Source organism: Diceros bicornis, chromosome 25 (genome assembly GCF_020826845.1).
Source record: "Diceros bicornis minor isolate mBicDic1 chromosome 25, mDicBic1.mat.cur, whole genome shotgun sequence".
NCBI classification, from domain to species: Eukaryota; Metazoa; Chordata; class Mammalia; order Perissodactyla; family Rhinocerotidae; genus Diceros; species Diceros bicornis.
Genome location: NC_080764.1, coordinates 46267066 through 46279353, shown reverse-complemented (window position 1 = coordinate 46279353; position 12288 = coordinate 46267066). Strand labels below are relative to the sequence as shown.

At 34.0% G+C, this 12288-nt stretch overlaps 1 protein-coding gene across 1 annotated transcript in view; it reads left to right on the top strand.

Annotated features, from left to right (window-relative positions):
• The window catches only part of TRHDE (thyrotropin releasing hormone degrading enzyme), a 343309-nt gene that overhangs the window by 200895 nt on the left and 130126 nt on the right, over positions 1–12288 (top strand). Inside the window, exon 6 of the mRNA XM_058568845.1 lies at positions 5253–5390. Coding sequence (XP_058424828.1) covers positions 5253–5390 — 138 coding nt within the window. The remainder of the gene's footprint in view (positions 1–5252; positions 5391–12288) is intronic.

The following is a 12288-nucleotide window of genomic DNA, read 5'->3' as shown; positions in this document are numbered from 1 at the left end:
TCTTATTTAATCTTCACAACCACATATGTTTACAAATGAGGATGCTGAGGTCTAAAAAGACTGAGTAACTTGCTCAAGGTCATACCACTGGTGAATGGCAGATATTTTTCTTCCAGTCTAGACTATTTCATCAACTTTGCAGCAGTGTGCCTGTCTCTTCTCCTGGGAATACAAAAGAGCCATTTATGTTCAGATCCATCCTCTAGAAAATTGAGTTCTTGTGGCTGCTCTGATGTGACCCACATCTGCCCTGAGAACGTTTTTTCTACTTTTTTCATGCCTGTGAGCACCTCACCACTATTTGAATTGGTTCAGGCTTGGCTCTCATCTTCTTTGTCTGGTTTGATGTTTCTGACTTTCTTTGATCTTGAATCAGATTATTTTCTGATTTTTTTTCTTCTTTTCTGATGACAGAGTCAAAGTGTCTGCCTGGTATTGCTCTTCACTAAAATTAGTCAGCTTTCCTCCAGGAACTTGCTGACAGCCCTAGCTTTCAAGGGTACTTCCTATTCTCCAGCTCATCACCCTGACTATGGCTAGACCAGGCATATTCACTGTTAACCTTTCAGACCCGACATGTTCAGCAGAAGCCATTGTGAGACATCAAAGAATATAATTTCTCAGGTGTATCTAATGCTGTGATCAGAATTCTTAATAACTCCCTTTATGTGTATTACTAAATACCAAGATATGAAAAGCTAATGTTGAAAGAAATAATAAAAGAAGAGTGGATTCTTTCTGAGACTTCATTTATATTTTTATACAAATTACTATTTATTGCCAAAAGTTGTTTAGCACTTGCCCCTTACCTTAGAGCCGGGCTTTTACTGTCAGTTGCCTGTAGCATGTTGCTTTTTGGATATTCACGGTCACATTCCTTGCAACATGTCTAATACTGATCTTTTAGCTTGCCCTTCAAACCAAACTTTTTCACTTCTCCATTTCTGTCAAAAAATGACCCCCACCTTTTAAAAAAATTCCATCAAGTCTAAAAGCCATGTAGTTGGCTCTTAGTACTTCCTCTCCATCATCCACCAAGGGGACCAAGGCATTAAGGCATCAGTGTCGGCTGATTTTTCATTCAAACTTATCGCTCAGATCCAACAGTCCTTCAGCAGCACCTTGTTCTAAAGCATCATCACCACACCCCTCGTAGTGCAGCAGCCGCTTCTTGTCTCCCGTCCCTGCCTACATCAGCCCCCTGTACCACAGAACAGGTCATTTTCCTAAGATGCCACTGTTATTATGTCATTATCCCTGTTGCTGCCTCTTTGTTAAGACCAAACTCTTCAACCTGATAACTGAGGATTAAAACAGAATAGCTTTTTTTCACATTTCCTCTGGTTGGATTTGCCCTTTTTAACTGCTTCCCCAGTCATCTGAGCAACACTTCCTCCTTCCACAACCCCTTTTAATGTCACTTCCTCTGAGAAGCCTTTTCTGAACTAATTAGTCATTTCATCCTCTGTTTTTTTTTTTTTGTGAGGAGGATCAGTCCTGAGCTAACATTCATGCTAATCCTCCAAAAGCCCCAGTAGATAGTTGTATGTCATAGTTGCACATCCTTCTAGTTGCTGTACGTGGGACGTGGCCTCAGCATGGCTGGAGAAGCGGTGCGTCAGTACACGCCCGGGATCCGAACCCGGGCCACCAGTAGCGGAGCGCATGCACTTAACCGCTAAGCCACTGGGCCGGCCCATCCTCTGGGTTGTATAACATCCATCATGTCATAATCCAGTTAGCTGTTTATCTGTCTTTCTCCTACACTTTCTCTTCCACTTTTGAGTTCTTTAAGAATAGGAGCTATATTGTAGTCACATATTTCTTTCCCAAACACAGCATAATATTTGGTATAAAGTAGGGATATAATACATGTTGGTTAGATAAATGAAAGAGTAATATAATGGACATTTTCTTCTTTTCCATGTGTTATTCTCAGCTCTACGTGTTTTACTCACACTTTTTCTTTTCTTTTCTGAAAGTCCTTTGCACTATTCTCCAAAAATTCAAATGTAATATATTTTTTTGAAAATAATTCAATAGGAAATGATATAGTCAATATAATTGGAACTGTTTAAATGTAGGTACGTATGCAGCAACTCCAAGAAGTGTCTATATGAGAGTGGTGGGATTTATTGTTACTGTTAACATTGAACTTATTTAAATAGATTTTAAAGTTCTCCATTTTACGTTATTGTGCTGCCTTTTGAAAGTAGTAGAATGGTTTATCATGGTGTCCTTAAAATAGGAACTAGAATAAAAACTAATTGTTGAATGTGCATCATAAAGGTATTGTTCCCTGCCTGCACACACAAATACACACAGCTTTAAAGTCCTTTAAGAATCAGGTCAAGTTCTGCCTCTTCCACTAAACTTTCCATAAATAATTTTATTTTATAGTATTTTTTTTCTCTGAGTTTCTTTAGCATTTCTAGTCTGTAAGAGAAAACTATTATTTTGTCCACTGTGGCCAACTGTTTAGTTTTACCTTTTATCTCACATTAAAGCCAGTATTTCTTTAACTTTATTTTTAAACTTTCATAGTCTCAGGTCAACAGTAGGCAATTAATCAGGACTTAGTAATTTTTGCTGTTATTATTACTGTTGTTGTTGTGGAGGGGGAGGAGAAAAGGAGGGCCCCAGCCAGGGACTGACAAGATAAGATTATTTCTTATTTTATGAGACAGAGGTCTTTATAAAAATTAGCACCTTCTCTCCTGGAAACTCTCTGTAGTTTTGTTATTTGCCTCTGGCTAAAATTTTTTCTCCTCAATTTAAGATATTCTCTCTTCTGAGCTTTGTGAGTGTTCTTCTGCCAGGCTTTTTTTTATCCTCTCTCTTGTAATCTATTCTAATGCCTTTTTTCTCAATTACACAATATCATTCTTTCCAACGATGTAGAAGATGAATCTTTGGCTAATGACCTAACACTACTAAATTTAAACACTGCTTCATGAAATTCTACTTACTAGAAAAGGTTTGTTTTTGTTTTTCTCTAGAAACAGGAAGCAGTATATCATGTAGAACTTATATTTCCCTAAACATGAAAGTATCATTTTTGAAATTTACCTTAGATTTCATTTTTATAATTACATAGCCATTTACCTTATTCCATTTAAAAAATCACATCTCTAGCAAATCAAGATATGTTTTCTAAATTTTAATATTGATCAATATATATTTATTGTTGCTAAATATTAAAAATTAGGATTCAAATAGAGCATTATTTTAAGTTCCTTTTACACTGTGATTTTTGGTCAGATGTTAAGTGATGTAATGGAGCAGGCAATCAGTATTTGAAGAGTTGAATGTATTTTATCTTCAGAATGGAAATCACATCTTCAGTTGGTACTTCTTATAAATATAAGTGTTCATTGTCAAGTTGAAGTATAATTATAAATTTCATGATTCCTCTCATTAATTCCAATATCAAATAGTTTTAATGTGCATTTTAAAATGGAATGAGTAACATGATTGCATACCCGCTTAAAAGTAACATTAAATTTGTATTTTGGAAATACATGATTTTCTCTTATTCTCTAAATCTAGGCCATTTGTCTGATCTCTTTGCTTTTTAGTGGACTTAAAATGAGCAATGTAAATGCCAATCTTTTTATTCTTAAAATCTTGAATCATAAGATTCAACTCCACTATCCTTAATTTGTCTTGAATTAGGAACTTAATTTGAGAAGAAATACAGTATTAATTTATGTCATATTTCTCACTTAATTCATTTTACGTTTGAACTTCTCTTCGTGGCCTCGAAGGATCTGGAGCAGCCTTCTGAGACTCAGTCACCTCGCCTTCAGTCATTGCTACCTCATGCTGTTTAATGGAACATAGACGTTGATATGAAACTCTTAGACCAAAAGAGGACTGAAGAAATTAGATTTATAGTCCACAGACTATAAAAATAAGCTATTAGAAAATAAACCTTAGAGTATATAGTTGGAGGGCTGATTAATTAAATTATCAGTTAAACATACTAAATCATTGAGCAAATGGTGATGAACAAAAATGTTTCTTAAAAGCCAGATTTAAAGTAACACACACGTATATGCCCAGTTAACTATTCTTTTCTTAGCATATTTATTCTCCATTTCCATTTTTTAAAATCCAAGATTGCTGTTCTCTCAGCTTGAAAATACAACTCGCTCAGAAATAACATGCTGTTTATCTGCTGGCTCAAAACTAGGCGGCTTCAGGAACGAGTTCAGAATTAGCTGGAGCAATTGCAGGGTTGCCGTCTTTAATCTCTGTAATGATACTCCTCAGGCCCCAACTATCTGGGGGCTATTTAGCCCTTTGTATCTCTTGCAACTTCTTTTTTCTTTCCCTCCTCCCTTGGTGAAGGCAAGAGGCCAGGAAGACTAAGAGCTGCCAGCATTTGTGTGAACAAATCCAAGCTGTTTCCTTAATGCAGCTTTTGAAAACAAAAGCAACAGAGAAGTACACAGTTTATTTCTAACACAGCAAATCAGCTTCTATTTGAGCAAATACTGATGTCTCAACAATGCATAGAATAGAAGTCTCATGATTTTGTCTGTTTTCACAACTTTATGGTAATGGATTATTAAAACCTATTGATCTCCACTTTATGTCCGTTATTCTGAATTCACATATACATCCACAGATATTACAGTTTGATGTCAATAATGCTTTTTATTATTTGTTGTGGTCTCCTGAAATTCTTTCAGAAATTAAATGTGTGTGTGTATGTTAGAGAGAGAATAAGTGAGAGAGAGAGAGGGTAAGAGTGAGAGAGAGAGGAGGAGGGAGGGTCAGGGAGAGAGAGAAGAAGCTGTTCAAATGGTACTAGAAATAAATGGTATAAATAGCAAAATTGGAACCCTGAAATTTACTTAGTATTCTTATATTGAACTTAACTAAAAAGGTAATTTGGGACTGGAATTGTAGCCTTGACTCTGCAGAATGCACGAACAAGCTAACTCAGTTTCATTTATGTGCCCACTGTCCAAATTTGCTTTAACCGCTGTTAAAGCGCAGAGTCCACTGTTTTTACCTATTTAGGGCCCATTGTAGCCCATTGATTTTGTTTCATGTTGTGCTCAAATCAACCACCTTCATTTTAGAGTAATTTAAGGGGCATTTTATTTACTGGGTTCTCTTTAGAGTTGTCTTCCTGTGTAGGCTGATGAGCGTTATCGATTAAGTAACACACATTCTGTTCAAGTTGTCACACGCATTCTGTCACAACCATGAATCACCTTGCCCTGTCTACCGTATTGCAGGAAAAACAGAGGTTTCTGACGGATGTTCTCCATGAAGTGATGTTGCTTGACGGCTTAGCCAGTTCCCATCCAGTATCACAGCAGGTGCTGCAGGCAACGGATATTGACAGAGTGTTTGACTGGATCGCATATAAAAAGGTGGGAATAGATAAGGCCCAAGTGCCAATCAGATACTTCACTATCGTGGGGTAGCCAAACTATTCCATGCTAGATGTGTTATGTCCTCCTCTTCTTCCTGGCAGATAGAAATGGACCGTGAGTTAGAAAACATGGAGTCACTAGCTTCATGTCCTTTTGTGAATTAGGGCTTTGCTTTATAAATCAGTAAAATGGAGACAAATGTTTGCCAAATGCATAGAAATATTGGAAGTATTAATGAATAAATGTTTGGAAACTCAATATGAAATTGCTGTACAAATGGTGTTATGTAAATATCAGTTTTTTATTATTATTATTAATAAGAGATCTGACTATTAGTGACAAATTATTTTTCACCAATGCCCCATACATACTTACTTATTTTGATTGGCTGATGCAAATGAGTATAGGCAGTGACATGATATGTATTTTATAAACATCGGTTAAGGGAGATTTGTGGAATTAAGCGTGTTTCCTGAATAATATGCATAACAAATGAAGTTCTAAAGACTAGACATTGAAGGGCAAAGATTTTGGACAGATGACTACACATAGAAACAAGGTACACTATGGCCTTTTTACCATTGTTAGCTAGATTAGTGTTTTTCCTTTTATCTCTATCCATTAGTTCTAATTTTAACATAAGCATGTACATCTCAGTGTTTAACACTTAGTATCCATCTTTGGTGTAGACTGAATTGCATTTATTGGGATTTTTACGTACTTTATTAGTTTAATAATGTTTTAAATTTTAAAAAATATTGCTGATATTTTTTCTGAAAAGCAAGATATTTCTATTTATAACTAGAGGTTAGATAATGATTCATCAGAATTCTTTGGTGTAGTAATTTGGATATTTACTTTTGCATTCAGGAAATGACTGTCTTGATGATTATTAATATTGTATGCTATAATATGTAAAGATACAAATTGTCTTAGAAAATATCTTTTCAAGTCACTGATCATTGCATGGGCTCAAAAAGGGTGTTTTTGATGTTTTATAAAAATAAGTGGAAGTGTAGAACCATATTTAAAATATATACTAACATTTATTTACAGCATTAAATAAGTATTTAAAGTATATATTAATTTTTATATATGAGACTTTTTGGCTAGATTTTGTTGGGTACAGATTTAGTTCATTCAACTGTATTGATTGTTAAAATGTAATGCAGAAAATAATTTGTTAGGAGAGCTTGAGATGAGTTTGGAGACATGTCTGTAATTATTTCCCTCCCACCACCAATTCTAAAAGACTATTTGTAAATACCAATTTTACTTCAGCATGAATAATATCAGGAAAATATTATTTTGATGAAATATATAGATGTGCTTTTACACACAAATAACAACTATCCCAGGGCAATTTCTAATTTATTCAAAAAGATTAAGAATCAAAACAGTAGGAAAGAATGAAAATACAATGATTATTATTTTACCCTCTCCACATTTTGGTACAAAGGCTTGCCAATTGTGAATAATGAACAAAATGTGCCACGAAGTTCAGGACCACCATTGTAAAGGATACTGGCTTACCTGTCTCTAGACATGTATCTTTTTTTAAAAAACTTTATTAAGGAATAATTGACAAATATAATTATATATATTAAAAGTGTACAACTTGATGATTTCATATACATATACATTGTGCAATGATTACCAAGGGTATCAAGATAATTAACACATCCATCACCTCACATAGGTAACTCTTTTTTTTGTGTGTGGTGAGAATGGCTAAGATCTACTCTCAGCAACTTCCAAGTACAAAATACCATGTTATTAACTATAGTCACCATGCTGCACATTGGATCCTCAGAACTTCTTCTTCTAACTGAAAATTTGTACCCTTTGACCTTATCACCCCATTTCCTCCTTCCCCCAGCCCTAGGCAACCACCATTTTATTCTTTGTTTCTGTGTAATTGCTGGTTTTTTAGATTTCACATGTAAGTGATACCATAGTATTTGTCTTTCTTTGTCTGGCTTATTCCATTTAGCATAATGCCCTGCAGGTTAATCCATGCTGTCACAAATGGCAGAATTTCCTTCTCTTTAAATGGTTGAATAATATTCCATTATATATATATCAATTACACATTTTCTTTACCCATTCATCCATTGAAGAACATTTAGATTATTTCCATATCTTAGGTATTGTGAACCAATGCTGAAATGAACATGAGTGTGCAGATATCACTGTGAGATACTGATTTGAATTTCTTTTTTTTTTTAATGTCTTTTTTTTTTTTTTTCTGTGAGGAAGATCAGCCCTAAGCTAACATCCATGCCAATCCTCCTCTTTTTGCTGAGGAAGACCGGCTCTGAGCTAACATCTATTGCCAATCCTCCTCCTTTTTTGCCCCAAAGCCCCAGTAGATAGTTGTATGTCATAGTTGCACATCCTTCTAGTTGCTGTATGTGGGACGCGGCCTCAGCATGGTCGGAGAAGCGGTGAGTCGGTGCGTGCCTGGGATCCGAGCCCAGGCCGCCAGTAGTGGAGCGCGCGCACTTAACCGCTAAGCCACGGGGCCGTCCCCTGATTTCAATTTCTTTGGGTATGTATCTAGGACAGGATTGCTAGATCATACGGTAGTTCTAATTTTAATTTTTTGAGAAACCTCTATACTGTTTTCCATCATGGCTGTACCAGTTTACATTCCCACCAATGGTGTATAAGTGTTCTCTTTTCTTCACATCCTTGCTAGCATTTGTTATCTCTTGTCTTTTTGATAATAGCCATCCTAACAGGTATGAGATGATATCTCATTGTGGTTTTGATTTGCATTTCCCTGATGATTAATGATGTTGAGCACCTTTTCAGATACCTGTTAGCCATTTGTATATCTTCTTTGGAAAAATGTCTGTTCAGGTCCTTTGCCCATTTTTTAATTGGATTATTTGTTTTTTGCTTTGAGTTGTATGAGTTCTTTATATATTTTGGATATTAATCCTTATCAGATACATGGTTTGCAAATATTTTCTCCCATTCTGTAGGTTGCTTTTTCAATTTATTGATTGTTTCTTTTGCTGTACAGAAGCTCTTTACTTTAATGTAGTCCCATTGGTTTATTTTAGCTTTTGTTGCCTATGCTCTTGATGTCTTATCCCAGAAATCATTGCCAAGACCAATGTCAAGGAGCTTTTTCTCTGTGTTTTCTTCTAAGAGTTTTATGGTTCCAGCTCTTACATTTAAGTCTTTGATCCATTTTGAGTTAATTTTGTGAGTGGTGTAAGATAGGGATCCAGTTTTATTCTTTTCATGTGGATATTCAATTTTCGCAATACCATCTATTGAAGAGACTATCCTTTCCCCATTGTGTGTTCTTGTCAAGAATTAGTTGACCGTATATGCATGGACTCGTGTCTGGGCTCTCTACTCTGTCCCACTGGTTTTATGTACCTGCTTTATGCCAGTGCCATACTGTTTTGACTACTATAACTTTGTAATAAAGCTTAAAATCAGGACATATGATGCCTCCAGCTTTGTTCTTTCTGATAATTTCTTTGGCTATTTAGGGTATTTTGTGGTTTCATATAAATTTTAGGATAATTTTATCTATTTCTGTGAAAAATGCCAGTGGAATTTGATAGAGATTGCATTGAATCTGTAGATTGCTTTGGATAGTGTGGAGATTTTCACAATATTAATTCTTCCAATCCAAGAACACCGGATATCTTTCCATTTATTTGTGTCTTCTTCAATCTCTTTCATCAATGTCTTACAGTTTTCAGTGTTTCCCCTCCTTGGTTAAATTTATTCCTAAGTATTTTATTATTTTGCATGCTACTGTAAATGGGATTGTTTTCTTAATTTCTCTTTCACATAGTTTGTTGTTAGTGTATAGAAACACAACTGATTTCTGTATGCTGAGTTTGTACCCTGCAACTTTACTGAATTCATTTATTAGTTCTAACAATTTTTTGGTGGAGTCTTTCAGGTTTTCTATATATAAGACTATGTCATATTCAAATAGAGATAATTTTACTTCTTCCTTTCTGGTTTGGATGCCTTTTAGTTCTATTTCTTGCCTGATCGTTCTGGCTAGGACTCTCGGTGCTATGTTGAACAGAAATGGTGACAGTGGGCATCCTTGTCTTGTTCCTGATCTTAGAGAAAAGGCTTTTAACTTTTTGCCATTGAGTATGATGTTAGCTGTGGGCTTATCTTCATATCTAACCATCTATCTTTATGCTTTAAGTACCACTGGAAACACTTTCCTTACTGTGTGTTTTCAAGTGGTGATAGGATCCACCCATTTCCCATGAAGATTTCTCATGAAAAAAAAATTTTTTACAGCTATATTGAGATATAATTAAAATACAATAAACTTCATGTGTTAAAATGGTGCGATTTAATATGTTCTGACGTGTGTATGCACAGTGAAAACATTGCAACAGTTAAGTTAATGAACATATTCATTACTGTGAAAAGTTTTTGCATGCTTCTTTGTAATCCCCCCTTCAATCTTCCTCCCTCCTCTATTGATCAACTTTTTCACTGTAGATTAGTTTGTATTTTCTAGAGTTTTATATAAATGGAATTATACAATATCTATTCTTTTTTTGTCTACCTTTTTTCATTCAACATAATTATTTTGCGATATTTGGGCTGTTTCCAGATTTCAGCTATTACAAATAAAGCTGCTATGAACATTTGTGTATAAGTCTTTGCCTGTGTATTTGCTTTTATTCCTCTTGGGTAAATATGTAGATGTGGAATGTCCAGATCATATGATAGATATGTTTAATGTTTTAAGATATTGCTGAAGTGTTTTCCAAAGTGGTTATACCACTGTATCATAGCATATTTCCACCAACAACATACCAGAATTCTAGTTTCTCCACTTTTTCACCAACACAACCTGAGTATAATCAGTTCTTTTAATTTTAGATGATATTGTAATGGTGTCTCATTGTGGTTGTAAATTACATTCCTCTAATGACTAATGATATTGACCATTTTTTCATCTGTATATTTTCCCTAATATGTCTTCCTTGATGAAGGGTCAGTTCAAATCCTCTGCCTAGTTTTTTAAAAATTTGGTTGTTTGTTTTCTTCTTATTAAGTTTTGAGGGTTCTTTATATGCTCTGAATACAGGTTCTTTATTAAATATATTATATGCAAATAATATTTTTTCCAATTTGTGACCTACTTTTTATTTTCAGAACAATGTCTTTGTAAAAGCAAAAGGTATTAATTTTGATTAAGTATGTTTTATCATGTTTTTCCTGAATTGATAGTGCCATTGGTATCATATTTAAGAAAATTGACTAACTCAAGGCCATGAAGATTTTTCTTTTGTTTTTTCTTCTAGAGGTTTTATAGTCTTAGGTTTATATTTAAATCTATGATCTATTTAGAGGTAAGTTTTGTATATGGTGTGAAGTTTGAATTGAATTTTTTTTTTTTTTTGCATATGGATATCCACTTTTTCAAGAACCATTTCTTGAAAAATCTATTTTTTTCCCACTGAATTGCCTTTGCACATTCGTTGAAAATCAGTGAACTATATATATGTGTGGGTCTATTTCTGGACTATTTATTTTGTTCTATTGATATATTTATCTTGACACTAGTACCACACAGTCTTGATTTGTTGCTTTATAATAAGCTGTGAAATAAGGTTGTTAGTCCTCCAAGTTTTTTTTTTTTTTTTTTTTTAAGTTCTTTTGGTTATTCTTGGTCATTTGCATTTCTATATGAATTTTAGAATGAGCTTTTCAATTTCTAAGAAAATTCTTTTGGAATTACAGGGATTGCATTGTATTTCTAAAACAATTTGGGATAACTGTCAGCTTAGCAATATTGAGTGATCCATGAATACAATATAACTCTCCATTAAATTAGGTCCTGTTTATTTTCTCTCAGCAATGTAGTTTTCAGTGAATAGATCTTTCATATCTATTTTCAGATTTATCCCTAAGTATTTCACATTTTTAGGCTATTTTAAATAGTATTGATTTTAATTTCTATTTCTGATTTTTTGTTATATGTAAAAATACAATTGATTTTTGTATATTTATCTTGTAAAATGTTAAATAGAAGTCATGAGAGCAGACATCCTTGTATTGTTGTTGATTTTAAGAGCAGTTCATTCAGACTTTCATCCTTTGGTGTGATGTTGCCTCTAAATTTTATAAATACCCTTTATCAGGTTGGAGAAGTTGCATTCTATTTCTATTTTGCTGAGAGTTTTAATCCAAAATGGACGCTGATTCCATCAAATGCTTTTTCCCAATCTATCAAGATGATATATATATAGTTTGTTAATGTGATGAATGATTTTTGAATGTTAGACTATCCTTGCATTCCTGCAACAAATACCATTTGGTCATAATGTATTATTTTTTATATCTTGTTAGATTCAATTTGCTAAGAAATTATTTAGATATTTTGCATTTATTTTCATGAGGGATATTGGTCTGTAGTTTTTTGTTCTTGTAATGTCTTTGTCTGGTTTTGTTATCACTATAATGTCAGCCCCATTGAATGGAAACTATTACCTCCTTTTCAATCTGGGGGAATAATTTACGTAGTATTTATATTCTTTCTTTGACAAATATTTGTTAGAATTTACCAATACAACAATCTGGTCCTGGAGTTTCCTTAAGGGGAAGATACTTCACTATGGATTGATGTCATCACTGTATCGTGTGTTCTTCAGGTTGTTTATGTCTTCCTGAGTGAGCTTTGGTAGGTTGAATCTTTTCAAGGATTTTGCTCATTTCATCTAAGATGTTTAATTTATTGGCATAAAGTTTATATGATATATTTTATTATTATCCTTTTAATAACCATAGAATCTCTAATAATGCCACCTCTTTTATTGCAGATAATGTTAATTTTGTCCTATCCCTTTTTTTCTGATTAGTGCAGCTAGAATTTTATACATTTTAC